General features: G+C 38.5%; 1 protein-coding gene across 2 annotated transcripts in view; it reads right to left on the bottom strand.

Moving 5' to 3' along the window:
• The window catches only part of lin7a (lin-7 homolog A (C. elegans)), a 62995-nt gene that overhangs the window by 6547 nt on the left and 37936 nt on the right, over window positions 1-18512 (bottom strand). Inside the window, exons 3-5 of one of the 2 annotated variants that reach the window (XM_015352916.2) lie at window positions 16760-16831; window positions 8580-8789; window positions 1275-1501 (exon numbers count right to left, since the gene is read on the bottom strand). In XM_015352916.2, the coding sequence (XP_015208402.2) occupies window positions 1275-1501; window positions 8580-8789; window positions 16760-16831 (509 nt within the window). Of the gene's footprint in view, window positions 1-1270; window positions 1502-8579; window positions 8790-16759; window positions 16832-18512 lie in introns of both variants that reach the window. The other variant, XM_015352917.2, reaches the window with a different exon arrangement.

The raw sequence follows: 18512 nt of genomic DNA, 5'->3' as shown, positions 1-18512 counted from the left end.
TGAGAAGCCTCCCGAAGTATTCTCTTGTGCACTGATTTTGACTGATCTCCCGGTTCCTTATCTTTGCTCCTGCCTTTTTTGACCGCGCTCCTTGGCTTTAGTTTTTCAGACGATCTTTATTTGATTTCCCTGGCTACTGGACTCATTGCTTCTCCAATCGACCAAACCCCTGGTTTACGTGTTTTGGATATTGTTCCTGTGCTATCCCACATTCTGCAGGATTCACGGCTATGCATAAGAATCCTCCCCTTCTACCCATCGGTTCCCTGACACCTACTGGATTACTGTCTTCACCTCTCTGCTCCCTCCCATTCTCAGTCCATTCATTTCAGTCATTTCTTCTTACACCTCCCCAAAACCTGAGCATCTCTGCTCGCCACGCTGATGCTGATGTAGTTGCTCAAGTTCAAGCTCAATTAGTTGTTCGTTCCCTTTTCTCTGCACTAATTTACCTCTTGTAAATGAGGCCCATTAATCTCCTCCATAGGAGAGTTAATGTGGTCAAACTAGATAACTTGCCACGTAAGGATACTTCTAGACATATCTATAAGTAAATGCTACATCATCTTTTGCTCATTGCAATACCTTCTGTATAATATTGATTTATACAGCTACTCATTCCATTGAACTATAGAACTAATGCAGTGAATTTTTACAGCTCAGTAGTTTTCAGAAATAAACCAGCCTAGATAAAAGTATACTAATAATATAATAATAATAATGCTTTATGAAAAAAAGCACAAACTGTTGCAAATATCTTTTTGTAACACCATTAGCATTGCTGTGTTTGTGTTAGAGCTTGCTATAGACTCACAAGCACTCATAGTTACCTATAAAAATCTGGTGAAAAATAATGGCCTCTGCAATTAAATTTATCTGAAATTCTAGTGTCTTTGAAACTTTGTTTTACAGTCTAATGCCTAAAGAGGTGAGGAGCAAATGCGACGGGTACAGTTCTGTTCAGCTCCTGCCAGGACTCCATCACGGTTGCTCATGGGGTCAGAGCAAACACAGCACTACTTCCTAGATGTCCACTGCACCAAAAGACCAATCATTCTACACCATCTAGTTTTCCAAACAATGCCCAGATAAGTTACACGAATCGTGATTCTAAAAAAGACATTCAAAATGAATGTTCAAATGAGCCCCATCCACTCATACCATGATATGAAGTGCTCGGCCTCACGCTGTCACCTTGCAAATAAAAGGGGGAAAGGGCTTACCCAAGGGTCTTGCCTTCCTTAGGGGCCAAAGCAATGAAAAGCCTCACCTACGACGTATGGTTCTGCTGGGCCTGTTGCGTCTGCTGCTGCTGCTGCTGCTGCTGCTGCTGTTGTAGCAAGAGCTGCTGCTGCTGTCTGCGCCGGGCCGTCCTCAGCTTCTCAAAGCGGGCCTCCATCTCCTCGAGCACTTTGGGGGTGTACCGCACCACCAGCTTCACAGTGTCCTTTGCGGCCTTCAGGAGCTCCACTGCCTTCTCATGGTGCTCCCCTTCGACACTCTGACATCCCAAGAAACAAAAGACACAAAACGCTACAACTTCACTGGCGTCGCTCTGTGTAACCTGGCTGCTACAAGAAGCACAAACAGGTAGCAAGAACAAGAAAGAAAGAACAAAGCCGGTACAATTGCTTAGTAAAACACAAATATGTGACCAACAGTCATCTTCAGGAAATGTTCTATTTTACAAAGCTGTAAGGTACCTAAAAAAATGCCAAAAGCTGAAAGCGGGTGATTTTGTGCTTTTCATAAGAGTGTTAAAGGGGTGCTGTTAAAAAAATAAAGTCAGATAATAAATTTATAAATGTAAAAAGCAGTATATAATAACACTGGGTTTATAGCACTGGGTTTATTATCTGTGGGCACAAGCAATATACAGTAACTTTCAAATCTTTTTGCCCATTTTACAAAATGTGCTTATTTTTTTCTACCTGCAAATAATCTACGCTAAATCAAATGTTTATTTCAAATTTACACACTACAATGGATTGCACATTGAATATTTGTATGAGCTTTGTTGTATTTTTTTAAAGCACTTTCCTCTTTTTTAAATAGGGAGGGAACTCATTCTGCTCCAGAGAGATGTACATCACACATATTGCTGTATATTTTTATAACTTAAAATATAATAAAGCAATTAAGAAAGGTAATTCTTTTTTCCATTTTTTGGGCAATATATGCCAGGGACCTGTGCAATACATTTATATCTATATCTATATTTACATCTATATTTATATTCATATGTGTGATACGATTTTTCTGTGTACTGTTCTGTTCTAGTTTGTTCTTTGTGTGTCCGGACTGTGAGTAACTCTTTTAGTGCACCCCTCACTGTACTGATTGTATTCATTCGTTACACTGTTGCTGTGTTGTCTGTGTTAAGCTGCTGTTGCACTGCAATTTCCCTCACGGGATCAATAAAGTATCTATCTATCTAATTCAGGCACATTTGCATCTTATTAATTTTATTTCTGATTATCTGTGATTAAAACCCATTGTGCATCTTGATTTAAATCCAGGCTAAAACCATTATGCCAAAGTCCAAGAGGACTAGTATAATGACCTTCTGGATCTTGGTAAACTCAAATAACACAGCTCATTGAGCGGGAATAAAAAGTGATTTAGCAGAGATGTAATGGGAAGAAAATACAAAAAAAAATCTTTGAAAATGTCATGTGTATTATTTGAACAAAGGTCCTAAGGGCAAAGGGATATACCTTAGATGAGATAATTGTTGTCAAACCACATTCCATATAGTATTTAAAAGAGCCATCTTTTGCTGTTCTCAGTTTTATAGGTATTGATTAATTCTTTGATAATACTGTACCCTTTGTATTATATTTCTTAGATTGTACCAGGAAGGAAAAAATAACCTTAATTATTTTTCCTTCTATAAAGTAGTTTTACACGGTCAAAGTTCCAAAACAAATTGATCACTGAATACCCTATGCATTGAGCTACTTCAATTTTCAAAATACAATTATGAAATTATGGAGCAGGCACCAAGGCCAGGGAAGGTGGAGAATGAGGAGTCCCAGCCCAGTGCAGACTTGTGTTCAGGGCATCATCAGCCATAAGGGGGTTTTATTAGGAGAGGGAAAACGAGGATTGGGGAAGGGGGATAGACAAAAATACGGACAGGCTGAGACCTGCGACATGGGTTGGACATTAGATGAAACAAAATGTAGGGGGGAGAGGAAGTGGCTGTGGTTGTTCTCGCTTTCCAGGGAGTGGTGATCACATCAGGAGAACTGGAGAAGGGAGGACAGCATAGCAGGTGCAGGGAGCCAGTTGTTTTCTCTTTGAAGAGCTTCTAATTCATGGGGAGGTGAGAAAGTGACTGCCGTTGTGGTCTGGATGTGGCAAATGGTGGGGAGTTAGAAAGGGAGGCAAGACAGAGGGGTTGAGGAGGTAGAAGAGGTGTAGGAGTGACAAAGGTAAGGTCTGGCAATGCAGAGTGAGAGGAGAGAAATCTGTCTCTAAAAAGACTGGAACACCTAGTGCTAGAAAGGGAGGCTCATTCTCACCGTGTGAATATTTAAATTTAAGAAAGCAGAACTATAACGAACAGTTCTTTCCTGACCCTATGCGGACGACACAATCCGAAAGGTGAAGAAACAATAGGGAAACGTCATGCAGGAATACGGTGCTGAAGACAGGGGGGAGTGTCCAAGGTGCACTGGTGCACGGGGGAGGTGTGGCCGAGGCGAACAATCCAAAAGAGTAATCCTTAGAGAGTATCCAAAACAAATGGTAAGTCCAAAACCAGGAGATCCATCAAAACAAGGAATTAAAACCAGAGGCCGGGTCGGAACCGGCGGACAGGGAACAGAAACAGGAACAGAGATTAAAATCTTAACGGGACCAGGCGCTTCCAGGTCCCGGACTCGCATGGTACGGAAACCAGATGCAGAGCCCGGATGAGGGTCAGCGCCTGGCTTTTAAGGTGGGCTGGGAATAGGAATCAGGTGCACAGAATAAAGTCTTAAGTGAAAGGGCTGGAGCACCCTTAAGGAGGGGGGACTATAATCGTGACAAGAACTATGTGTTTACTATTTCATCTCCTCCAGAACTTGTTTAACATCTCCATTAAGAGCAGTAAGGATTTGTTCCTTCTCCTGCTTCTTTCTCTTCTATCACACATTTCATTAAAGTGAAAAGGTGTATGTAACACAACATCCAACCATCATATGTTTTCATGTATTTGATAACATAATGTGCTATTATAAAATATACTGAATTAATATCAATTTTAATGCATTTTATTTGCATATTAAAAACTAACGTCTAGTTAATATTTTATCCTACCATATGTTCAGTTATGTAACAGATTTTCAGATTATGAAAGTGAGCACCAGAAAAAAAAAATACTAATATATTCTATCATTCAAATCTGAAATCAACCATACAGGTAGTGAAACATACCACATTTATGTACAGAAACTTAATGGTTTCTTCAAACATAAATTAAGAACCTGATTTTAAAGGATGAAATGAAAGCTGTCAGTATAACCCAAATTCTGTTTGAAAGGAAAAAAAGAATTTTCTTTTTTGTTATTCAGCACAACAAAGGAGAGAAAAAAACTACAAAAATCTGATCGGGTGTCATTATTCACACAAAGACAAGCAACTTAACTGCAGTGAACTGATAATTAATCAGTTTGAAGGCAGTAAAAAAAACAGGACAACACACGTGATAAGACTATAGTAATAGTAATTTTACAACTCAAATACACAGTCTTTCAGTCTAATTATAACAAGAGAGTACTATTCTTTTGGTTAACTCAGTTGTTAATGGCATTGTAGCTATTAAGGCTTTGTGATGTAGTGGAGAAAAAGGGTGAAATGCCTCCCACAGTTCAAAGGACATACTGTACTAGTAATTTAATTGAGTTCTGGGAAAACTGGCTCTGGTGTGAGTATTTTCATGTCTATGTCAGCGTGTAACCAGTGACGGACTGGTGTCCCATCCAGGGTGTGTCCTGCTTTGCACCTGTCTGCTTGCTGGTATACTGTAGGGTCTGGCTCCCCTGTGACCCTGTATTGGATAAAGTGGTTACAAAATGGATAGATGGATAAAAACAAAACAGTTTTATGTACCTAACCTCCTAGGGTCAAATTGTGATAGCTTTTGAGAAGTTACTATTGGAGATATATTTGGTTTGCTTTGCTTTTGAAATCTTGTGAGGTAAGTGTATCCCAGTTCTTTTTAGTGTAAGTACAGACTGAACGAGCAAAGCCACTCACACCGATATCACTGTAATCTGGTTGTTGCCTAAAAAAGCATCACTGTTTCATCAAGAGCAGAGAGTCTTTGCTGACTAAGCCTAACCCTACCTTTGTTGAAAATGTGCCAGTTATGCTACAGTTAATAATATCTTCACATAGAGGTGAAAGTTTACTATCAGAGTATAAAGATATGCCCTCTATAAAACACCAGGGAAGTGTTATTCAAAATGTCTACAACCAGACAACAAAAATATTTAATTATTTTTAGAAGAATACATCAATATCTCAATAAAATATATACTAAAGTATATATAACTTCAGGATAATTTTCATTCAACTAACCATTATAAACAGTTATAATATTTAATAATTTAAGTAATAAACACAAAAAGGTGTGTAAATTATGCTACAATATAGGAAAGTTTCTCCTTTATTTCAAAATATATTTAACATGTCCTGTGCATTCAATCAATCTGAAGGTGAATGCTGAAATTCTAAAATTAATATTGATACCTACAGTACCTGACAAAATCATATAACCATCCTGTTCAATTATCTTTAAACCCTTAATATTACATACTGTGAAGCCATGATGCATGGCCGCCCCATTACAGAAAGAAACAGATACAGCCATATGCCCATCATGACCTGCTGGGCAATTTTTCATTCACTTTCCCTCAATTTACAGGCATTCTGCTCCATGGCCCCCTGTCCGGGGTGTCTAGGACAAGCATATAGTTGCCATGTTCTCTGAGACCTCGGCTTGTGGACCTTCTACTCATACATACCTCTGTCCTTTCGTGATCTCCTCCAAGATCATTCTCAAGGTTCACTCATACTGCAGAGCACTTCGCTGTCTGGACACCCAGGCTCAACAAACCTCACCTCAAGTTCTTTCTCTGTTATGCTAGAAAGTTTTTTTCAGAAAGTAGCAGTAGAAGACCCTCGTCCTGGTCGTTCCGTTTTGGCCAGAATCATTCTACTGCCGTCTTTACCTTACCAGCGAGCCACCATGGTGCCATGAAGACATTAACTCACGGAGTGCTTCCCTGTCCCTACCCATCACACAAGAAGCCTCGAACTCCTCTCTCTAATTCACATATGGAGCCTCTAGCTGCCTGATATTACCCAAAGCCTACTCTGCTCCTCACTCTACTAGCAGTCTTCTTACTGTTGGAGCCTCCTTGCTCCTAGTTCTCACACATGAACCCCGGTGTCACACGCATTTCACTCTGAGCTTCCTGCCCCCCTGCTGTCACACAATGCTGTTCAATGATGGCTACTGGTCTTCTCACTCTCAACCTGTCAAACCTCAGGCGTCCAGGTCCACTTCCAGCCACTGACACCACCAGGCTGGGTGTACACACACAACACTTACTACAGTCTCCAGCACCTCACTCTCGCTCTCAGACTTAATTCACTCGCAGTAATGACACACAACCTCACTGACGCCCTAACCTTGTGTCCCAAGCTGTAGACTTGCTGTGCATTTCCCTCATGCCCAATCAACCCTAACTTGACTCTTAACTTACAGTTTCACCTGGCACATCTTCCCACTCCTTGCCTCGCATTTATAGAATGAGGTTCCCTCCACTACGCCCCTCTCTCTGGACCACTCATTGCCAGAAGCCAGTAGTCTGACAGGACCTTTTCCAATGATGCCCAGACCTTGTTTGTCCCCATGTAGGATTGGCTTGCACTTGCCCTGCGATGGACTGGCGCTCCATCCAGGGTGAACCCTGCCTTGTGCTCGTTGCTTGCCAAGAAGGCTCCGGCTTCCCGCGACATCGTATGGTATAAAGCGGTTTGGTAAATGACATGACATGTTTCCATTCAAACTATATGACACCACGTTGAATAATAATTGTTGTATTGGGCTCTGGGACAGTGTATTCTGAAAATACTGCATATAAGTACATAACAGTTAAGAGTGGTAGAAATGGATTAGTCAGATGAATAATTTATTTTTGAAGCAAGGGTGCAATGATTTTAATAATTATAAACAAGCTTTTTATGCCCCACAATTATTGGTACTTAAACAAATTAAAATACAAAATTATAACTGCAGTTCATAGCATTATGTACAGCTGAACAGTTGAACTGTACATGTATCTTTTAGTGTGCTGCTCTGTGAGCTGTGATAAATACCATCAAAGAAGTTACAAAATAATTCAATTTTAATGTGCACAATTGTAAGCTTAATGGTTCACAATTATAACAGAATGTAAGGCCAAACAAAGGAACATTCTTTCTCCTTTATAAATGGGAATTACACATCAAATACTTGCTGCGAAAGCCTCGTTAATGAAATATTTACCAATTATATTTTGTGAATGTCAGACATTTTTTACTAAATCCTCTGGGCAGCCTACCATTATTCATTTTCATTGCTAACCCAGAATCACTTTGAAGGAGACATTTAAGTCATGATGGAACATTGTGTGAAAGACAAAAATGAGGCATTCTAAATCTAGATTATTTAATAACTCATATATTTCAAAGGTAGCCATTGATGGTATAGATCCTTGGCAAGGAGAGCAATGTCAAAAGTGCAGATTTCACTTCAGTCAATTTTATAATAAAACAAATTTAAACTCAAATAAGTCAATTTAATTTTACACTTGGCATACAGTCCAACTTTCCAGACTTACTTTGCTCGTGTGTTTAACTGTGAGTTTACAGTTCCTTATATCTACAACACATCATTCCAGGTGAAACTGAATTGTGCCTTTACAGAACCATGAAGCCAGTTGAAAGCACTACCAGTGTATCTGACTTTGTTACATCCATCATCTCCTTTGTGTCTCGTCACTAATGAATGACTCATGACTCAAATACTCAAACATTTTACAGACCATTGAAAAACAGGACACTTTCCATAAAGGTATAAATCATATTGGTATATTCTTCTTTGTGTAATGGGGGAAAATATTTTTCTTGGACTACTTTATTAATGCCATTAGTAATTCATTAACTAAAGAAATCAATTTTCAAATATATTGATTCACTCAATTCATACTGTCCTTATAAATATCGTTTACTGTTAAACTCTAAATGCCTAAATTGATTCGCATTCGGACAACTAAAATATTTACATGAGTTGTAAAAACAGAGTGTCTTTTTCTCTACAAATTAATAATGAATAATGCTTCTGTCAGTTTCTAATATGATTTGAAAGGACGTTTAAACATTGAAGCTTTGAATTAAATATTTGTGCAAGGATGTTAATGTCGTTTTATAAATCATGAGGTTTTAAATTATTTTAATTGCTGTTCATTTCAGAAATGAATGCTCAGAGGGACAGCAGGAGAAAAGCAGAATACTGAAATACAAGAGTGTAGCAGACCTACCACGCCGTTGACAGACAAGAGCTGATCTCCTCTCTTTAGACCTCCATGTCTCTCTGCCACTCCTCCAGGAATGATGCGCGAGATGTAGATTGGAGAGTTCTGCTCCTTTCCACCCATCACGTTGAAACCAAGGCCTTCCTCTGTCTTAGGCAGCTCAACCACCCGGGGGTGTGAATGACCTTCACTGGCTGCAAATGCAGCTACTGTGGCCTGGGAGGAGGGAATCAGATAATACAAGTCCTTTCATGAAGGAAAATTTGCAAATAAGCAGAGGTGTCCAGGAACAATTATAGGCTAATTACCTGCACTTACATTTCAGAGAATGACATTAACTTATTCACTGGAGGATTTACTAAGAGAGCAAAGATAATTTGTTAAATTCATTTTTTTCCCCTAACTTCCACCTCAGATTAATTTCTCAAACCTTTACAGATTTCCTTGAAAACACAAGTAACCAAGTGATACTTTTCAGACTTTGGTTCTACCGTAGGTCAAAAAATGTTTCAGAATAAACCATTAGAGTTATACAGTTAGTTACAGTAAGACAGATGTGTTTGTTGCACTTCTTGGTCTGACCCTACCACATTTGTTTAAATGCATTTATTTATGGCATCTAGGATGGGAATTCAAGTGTCTACATTGCTTGTTGGAAGTGAAACGCTATAGTGACATGTCAGACATTGTAGAGGGAGTTCATAATACTCTGTAGAGTAGGGGATTGTCACGATCGTTACTCCTCCTCTTAAGGGCGCTCCAGCCCTTCCTCGTTCTGTCCCATTCCCCACACCTGTTCCTTATTCCATCCCCTCTTTAGTTCCACCTTTAAAGCCAGACGCAGGCGATTGCTCGGGGTTTCTCATTGATTTTCGTGTCGTGAGAGCCCGGGGTCTTGCCGCGTCTGGCTCCGTTATGGTTTTAGTTTCCTGTTCCTGATTCCCTGCACCGCCGGTCCCGACCCAGTTCTGGTTTTAACTATGGATGGATCCCCTGGTCTTGGACTAAACCTCCCGTCTTGGATTCCCCCTCTGGATTTACCCTTGGATTGTTCGCCCTGGATTCACTCCCCCCGGAGACTAGCACTGCATGGACACGCCCCCCTGTCTCCTGACCGACTCCTGCATGATATTTTTCCCTATTGTTTCTTCACCTTTTGGATCGTGTCGCCCCCATAGGGCCCGGAAAGAACTGTTCCTGACAGGGATCTTTTAAACCTCGTTCTGGAGTGTACCAGTTGAGGTATTATACAGTAGGTAGCCTTTCAATAATCAATTTCTAAAGTCCTGAAACAATTCACAGTACATACGATCCTTTAAACAGGTGGTGTGTTCAATTAAGTATTTTCGAAATCATGTGGAACAAAAGGGCTGCGCAGTGGTGCGGTGGTTAGCACGGCTGCCTCACAGAGCTGGAGTTCTGGGATAACTGGTATGTTCACTGGCTTCTGTGAAAATTGGCCCTACGTCTGAGTGGGTGTGTCTGTGGTTGTGTCTGTCTGCCCTGTAACTGACTGGCGTTCCATCCAGGTTGTACCCCGTCTTGTGCCTGTTATTTGGAGAGATAGGTTCTGGCTTTCTCACGGCCCTGAATTGAAAGAAGCGGTTACAAAAAGTAATGGGTGAATTTGGAGCAAACATCATAGTATTAGTCATCATTCAAGGACTAGTTTTCCCATTATTTAAGCATTGCTTGCTTATTTAATCACTTTAACAAGTGTTCCTAGTGTTCAAATAGATACCTCAGGTATTCTAGATGAATTAATGAACTGAGGTAACCAGGACTAGGATTGGAGAACCTGCTAGAAAGTAATTAAGCCTAGTAAAAGAAGTCATGCATGTCTTGCTATCTAGTATACAACTGAAAAGATGGGAAATTCCATATGAATACAATGGAGTATCTACCCATACTAGATTTTAAGTTATGCTGCATTTTACCTGCATTTAGGTCACAATCACCTCCAAAATGATTGGCACCCTTGATAAAGATGTGCAAAAAAGGCTGAATAAAATAAACAGCACTGTTAGTGAGCTATATTGTAATTTTCCCACATGTGGAATATATTTTAGTTTCTTACATTTTCAATAGAATCAATCAAAATTACACATTTCACAAATTATACATTTATTTCTAAAAAAAGCATCACAATTAAAGGTATTGATACCCCTGGTTTCAGTAATTTGTGCACCCTCCCCTTGCAAGAATAATTTAACTTAGTGTAGCATTTTTCTATACTGTCTTATGAGATCTGAGAACACTTATAATCATATATCTTATTTATGAAACTGGAAAAGATTTGTCAAAAGCATTTTACCAAAACATCTGCATTTTTCATATTACTTAAATACAATGTTTTCACTTCACTAAAGCCAGATGTTCTGAAAAAGAAACTTCTTTTTCTATCTATTTTGTGATTTGTTTGAAGAAGCTGCAAAGCTTATCTTCTGACCTTTTTATTTCTTTAAATTGTGAATTACAGTACAAACCACTTGCTCAGCTTTCTGGCTATGATGAAAGACAGCTCACTAAGCAATTGGTTAACTGCATTTTTGTTTCAACTCAAATAGGTTGAGTGACCAGGTGCTCCTCATATTAAAGGTCTTATCAACAGTCTTATCAACAGCCAAATCTTGCCAGTTAGAAAGCCCATGTCATTCCTGCTGATGTTATGAGCTTCATAGTTTTGTATAATACTAGATAAAGCATGTTCATGTTTATCACAGGTAGAGGTGTATTTATGACAATTTAGTTTATGAAATTTAAGAGAGCATTTTGCTTTGTCTGTTTGGCTAACAGGTTCCAGTTATCTTCAGGCACAGGTACCAATGCCTTTTCCTGGGACTTATCGCAATGTCTGGGATGAGCACAGACTCCACCCACGTAAACCTTAAGTTACACAGACCAAAAACCATTATGCATTTGCAACACCTCCCCCAGGAAAAATTAAGTGGACTAGATCCTATAAACACCAGCTCTTTGAGAAAGAAAAACAATTTCCCTCTCAGTAAAGAAAACACAAACCTCCAAACAAGCAATCAGAATACAAATGCACATCAATGACTCTTTGGACATACAGTATGTTTTTTACACAGTAAATTCTGAAGAAGATTGGTTTGTTGGTTGCTTGACTAGGACTGTTTGTTTTTTCGTCATAATAAAAAATAAACTCTGTCATGTGATTTAAAAAAATGGCAAGTGCTTTGTGATTGCTATTTAAAATTGCCAGAATGCCAGAATGAGCTGAATGGTGTGTTTCAAATGACTGAGCATATGACATGACCCAAGATATCCGTAGAATGTAAACTAGCAGCAGAGCAAGCCTTTCTTACAAGCCTATAAGAAAGAAGGCTGGTGTACAGTAACTGGCCTTAAAAGTGACAAGATTGCTGAAGCATGGTCTATGAAAGTATCAATGGTTTACAGATAGTAGCTGGCAAATAAAAAAAATACCAACAGGGATGCACAACTGAATCTTGTGAGAAAACAACTCAGCAGTTCTGGTCCTGTGAACAGAACTAGTGGAATCAGTGCAGCAGAGCTGTAATCACTGCTGGTGAACTGACCCATTATAAGGAGTAATTTATTCTTTGTTAAGGCAATATACTATATATGCTTAAAAAGTAAGAATATAAGGGATAAAAAAGACAAGTACAAGAATATGCAGTCTTAGAGGCACATATTTTCTCACTTCAGCAGAGAAACATTAAGAGAATGCCCTGTTAAAGACAAGCATAAAACGAAATACTTGACAGAATAATGAATTCTGGATGGAATTCTCAAGACTATTGAAGCTTAAAGGCAAAATACTATCTTCTTTGATGTGTCTGCAGCTTTAACACATCGCCTTGAGTACCGAAGTATTTATATATAGTTTAGGTCCATGCTAATTAGTTTGTAACAGGTGGCAAAGTTTAATATGCATTTAGAACATAGCACATTTATCATTTTTAAACACTTTCAGGCAAATAGAGGTACTGTACAAGACACTTTAAGGTGGCACAAGCATATCATGGTGATGTACTCTCAATTTTAATGATTAATTCACCTCTTATCTTAATAACATCCATCCCAGTTAATCTACCAGTATGTCTTTGGACTTATGGGAGGAACCCCTTACAAACATAGGGAGAACTCCACACAGTTTGAACTCAGGGCCCCAGGGCTGTAGAGCAGTCATTCCAACCACTGCAGCACCATGCCACCTGGTTTAATTAGTTCAGGTGGGTAGGTCAGCATGCGTGGCTCCATAGCCGAAACCTTGTGTTTTCTTTCTTCTCTTCAGCATGGAAAAAAAAAACTATTACTTGTTCCTTTGTCACCTGGTTAAATGACATCTGTCCTAATAAAGAAAATAAATCTATCTAGTCTGTAATATTTTTTTAACATTTTCATAGTTAATTAAATCTGGTTCCTGTTTAGGAATAGCATAGCGTTCAGAATAGCAATCAGAAGCTAAAAAATCAAAATTTGTTTTGATTTTTTTACCAAAGGTTTCTGAAAATGATTCAAGCCTGAATTGTTCAGTGTAGACATTAATTGTATGTGATTACATCACTTTTTTATGTTCAATTACTCCTGCAGCTATTTGAGGGCAGCTGCACAACCTTGAAAGACTTTGAAATGATTAGCAGGCTTATTTGAAATGAAATGTATATTAGTCATCAATTTTCATAAGATAAACTATACATATTCCTGTAATTCACTCTATTCATAATCAGAGCATATTGTATGGTACTCTATATACTGTAAAGCATAGGAATATGGATGTTTAAATGGTTTGGCTTTCTAGAATGAGAAGTAAACCGCGATCTGTACTGCTCCTTAGATAAAACAAATATATTGCAAAGTATTACTTTTATAGCTCCTACAAGTGGTTTTAGACAAGTATGAGCCCAGACAGATCCAAGTTGTGCAGCTTTGGGCATACATGTACAACACATCAGAACACAGCTTGAGGCTAAGGGACATGGTTGAGTCACTGATTTCACTGCTCAAACCTCGAGAACAGTGACCATCATCACAGAATCAGAGGCGTACAGTAAGAAGCTTGTTTTATGAAGGGGGTTTATGGTTTTATGAACACGTTTTTATAAAGAACATTTTAGGAAGTAAGATACTGTTTTGTTGGGTCAAAAAAGAAAACTAATGATCTTTGTTATACATTAATACTTTTTACTTTTGCTGTACAGTATCATAAAAAGCTAATAGCCTAATAAATCATTGGAGTTTCTTTATCATTGTGTGAAGCAGACAATTAATTTGGGCAATGTACAAGTACAGGAGTGTGCATGAGAAATATGCACAGAAAAATCTTTTTTTAATTTAGAATCTGAGATCATAGTTTTAGTGGTGTCCTGCCTGGTTTTATAATCTGTATGTAAATCCTCCAGCCCCAATCATGAGTTTATAATACATAATGTGTTAGTAGCATGTCCATTTACTGGCACTTCAGAGAATGCATGAAGTATTAAAATGTTTTTATTTATCATTAACTCATATTTTCAACCCAGATCCCAGAATGATTAACATACACTTTTCCTGTTATTGTGTCTCTCAGATGGTCTTTAAAAATATTTTTGAGTTTGGGGAAGGTTTAAAAAATGATTATTTGCTGCTTTATTTGTACTTTATTTGTAGTAATTATTACTGGAAAGGGCTACTGTGAAGTAGAGAGAATTAACTGGAAAAACTCACTGAATGACAATCTGAATGAGTAATGAATACTCACAGGGAGTGAAATTCCACATAAGGGAAAGAAGCTATCAGCATAGGCTCTGTGTGAAATTAGCCATACCTCTGGGATAATAAAGAGGTTTACAGTATATGAACATCCAGACAACCATTTTCTAAATGCTTTATCCAATACAGGATACACCCAGGACAGGACACGACTGCCAATTTTCCTAGAAGCCAGTAAATTTAACACCATGCCTTTGGACTTTGGGAGTTCTGTGAGGAAACCCATGAGAATGTGTGGAAGAACATACAAACTCCAAGCAGATAGCACCCCAGAAACTGAACCCAGGGCTCTAGCGCTGAAAAAGAGCAATGTGAACCACTGCGCCACTGTGCCACCGCTTATATGAACAGTTGGACGGACAATGGTTTTGTTCTGTGTCTCGGCTTCAACCTGCAAGGTGGGAGGGTGAGAGCCATAGAAGGGAGTGCTTACTAGACAATGGATTGGGCTGGCTTACAGGCCGGAGCTTACATAGCGAGGGATATGAGAGAAAACACAATTCAGTTCTGTAATGAGGAGTGTCACAGGTGCTGGAAAGGCATCCAGCTGATAGTTCATTTGTCAGGCTCAATGGGGTTGAAGTGTGCTGCTGATGAAGAAGGCTCGGTAATCTAGTAAGTGTGACGAACACGTGCCATGAAGATGGAGAGTGACGATCTAGTGACTTGTGTGAGAAGAACCAAGCGACCAGAAACTGGGAAGGGAGAGTTACTGTACGGCCTTTCCCAAGAGATAAACAGTGTGAAAAAACTAGCATCCAGGAGGAGATCTCAAAGATAAACACAGGCCACTTAAAATGTGAAACACTGGCGGTGTTGAATTTGAGGTGACGTCTGTGCCAGTGGTTGTCAGAGCTACTATGTAAATATTACGTCAAAGGCATTTAATTGGGCAGCAAGCCTCAATTGTGTACTTTTGACTACTAACATATCAATGCCCTCTTACAATAGAGTATTTCATAGAGTACCGATAAACAGTATCTTGTAATATAACTGTTGAGGTACTTTTAATTGTTTGCATAAGAAAGGAAATGTACAAAACATACTTAGCAGTAATTACAGACACACTACAACATATTTCAAATCAGATTTTCGACTGTTTACTAGTGCGAATTGGAAATGGGGGTAAATATTCCTTTCTCAGCTGACAGCCATAAGGAATTGCTCTCCCCTGCTCATCCAATACACTATCAAACCACATATAACAGCTTTTTGGCATTTCAAACTTTTTTTTTGTTTACAGAAAACTGCACCTCACCACTGTTAATCTAAGCCTTTTGCTTTGTGTATTATTGTGACAGTACAGACACATGCCATAGAGATAAACCGCAGGCTGTTTTACCTTTCAATGTGCAGTAGACAATGTGAATACTATATAATTTGTTTATTCAGTGAAATGCTTTGTGATGTCATTGGTACATCCATTATTAGGTCTCTAAGCTATTTAATGACCATGAATGCTTTATCCTAATCTATTTTTTCTAATTAGTCACAACTTATGCATTGACTGCACAGACTGCCAAGGTGTGCAAAATAAAGAGCCTTAGTACTTCTGTAGTGTGTTCTACACATAATAAATTAGGGTTTCATGAGTTGGGTATAATGTTGAAAGCAATTTTTGGCACGAGCACTCAATTTTTTCATTTTTATTTTTTAAGGGGTGAGTATAGTCAGAACTACATAGTGTAGTATGTTATATTACAGTAGCTCCTATTTTTAATGTGCTCCACAAAAATGATAACCCTGAAACAAAACTGTGCAGAGATGTGTGCAACAGACATCATTTTGATTCTCTTATATTTGTAAAAGCTTGAGATACTGTATTCTGTATTTTAATTAATTAAAAATGAAATCCAGCAGCATTGTACCTGTCATGTAATTTCCTTTATACACTTTCTGTTTGTCTATCACAGTAATATAAGAAAGATAAAAATGTTTGACAGTGAAAAACAGAGAAATTTGTAAATTAATATTTAACAAAAAAAGGACAAGTACTATATCAACAACAATAAAGCTTCAAACCAACTAAAATAAACACAATTTCACAGTAAATTTTGTGTTTATCTGTTTCCCTTACCTACCGCTTATGGCATCAGATTTAATCATTCTAACATGCATATCCTGATACTAGGATCACATCTAGTATTAAATTTAATTAAAGAAAATCGACATATACTATTATCACACAGTCCTGGCAAAGACAAAACCAAAACTAAAAATGATTACACATCTGTAAGAAACAAGCATGATTTAGTAGGCACCCCTTTATTGCTGGGTTTTTAATTTCACAGGCTATTATTGTGCTTATGGTTATTTTACCTGTGGAGCAGCTATACTGGTCTGGGATGTCACTATTTGAGAACACACTTGAAAAAACCTGAAACACACATATGCACAATCAAATATACAACAGACAGCATACCACTTCTGAATTGGAAAGGGCCTACCTTCGCAGTAGCTCGTGCCTGGTATTCTGGGCAGCCATTCACAGTTATAGTTTCATGCATGTACTGATAAACCTTCAAAGAGAAGAAAACAATATGACTTGCAGGCAATGTTCATTCAAATTAAGCCTGCCAGTTAAGTAAAATTTAAGATGTACAGTATTTTCTCACCCTTGCCTCAGAATGTGAACAAGCTCACAATCATAAAATCTCAAATGTCGAGATAGCTGTTAAAATTAGTAATGCCTCCTAGAATGTCTAAATACAGTATAATGTCACTTAGACATGTAACATAAAATGTACAGTAGAAGCATAGAAATATAACAAAATATCACACCCCTGATGAAATAAGAATAATAAACATCAAATAACAGGAGGATTTACAAATTGGATTTACAAAAAGGTTTCTTGCTTAAAATAACGTAAACATTTATACAATAATATTGATAGAACTGCACAGAGCAAAGTCATACAGTATTTGTCATAAATATTTTAATGCCAGAAAAAATGACATCAAATCCCCGTAATCAGAATTTTGTATATCCTCGTATGGCAGAAATTACACAACTCCTGCAATGTTGTATTAGTTCTGGCATTTCGGAGAGAAAATCCTCCATGTAAAATATTCCTCCATGAAAAATTGCTCCTTCAGGTGCTCCATTTTAGGTTAGTGAACTTGAGTTGGGATCACAAACCTTTAATTGGATTGAGATTTGGAGATTGAGTTGGCCAGTCAAGAACATGTATTTTGTGTGCAGTTTACCACTCCTTTGCCGATGTGGCTGAGCTGAATGCTTTGAATCAATGCCATGCTGGAATGGGCATTTTTGGCCAAGCTTCAGCTTCATGGCAGAAGGAACCAGGAGTCTAGCCAAACTGTCTACTGTAGGTTGCACTATTGGACATTGTTTCATGGTCATTTAATTTGGAGTATGAATTAATATTTGTTCATTCATAATATATACAGTATATTATGAGTGATATACTACATTATTGGAGCAGTTGTAGCTCAGACGGCAAAGGTAGCCCCTGACCGGAAGGTCCTGGGTTCAATCTCAGGTATGGGCAAGCGATGTACTGTAGCTTGCTCTAATTCCTTCCAGATGGCTCCCAGGTCCACTCAGCCTGCTTTCCAAACGAATATCTGGGGTTAATCCTTCCGGGGGTAATAGGCTGGCCGGAGTGTGATGCTGACCACATCACCTCCACCTCCAGTGTTGGATGGTCAAGAGAAATGGTGGCCCTTGCCCCCCATTCCTCCATGGGCCTTTATGGCCTGAACAAGGACCTACGTTCTACATTACGATGTATAGTGGAGATCAGCCTGGACTGCCATCTTGGCTTACTGATTAAATGGACTATAGTGGGGAATTCAGGAACTACAGCTTTACATTGACTAAGTAGAAAAACTTTGCTTTTACAATTGTTCTGTTTGAAAATGCTTTACTATGTTCTGTACTCATGCCTTGATGCCCTGGTTTACCCCTCTCTTTTTGAAGCCAGTAAGCTTTTACAGTTCCCTTCCACAGTTGCTAAAGTTGCCACAGTAGCTAAATTCACTATGGCCCTATCACTGAACTGACTTGCTACTGAACCAAGCACACTGTGGACTGTACAGTATTTCTCAAAAAACAGCGGTGAGCGTATGCTGGTTGACTCTTTTTTACTGTTGGAGAGTGAACTGAGGGATAGGATTAAACACATTATATATATTTTTTTTTTAATTTGTGTGACTGACATAATGACTTCAAAATGA

This window comes from Lepisosteus oculatus, chromosome 7 (assembly GCF_040954835.1).
Source record: "Lepisosteus oculatus isolate fLepOcu1 chromosome 7, fLepOcu1.hap2, whole genome shotgun sequence".
In the NCBI taxonomy this organism is placed as follows: domain Eukaryota; kingdom Metazoa; phylum Chordata; class Actinopteri; order Semionotiformes; family Lepisosteidae; genus Lepisosteus; species Lepisosteus oculatus.
Note: the sequence above shows the minus strand (reverse complement) of the source record. Positions and strands in the feature narration are given on the sequence as shown.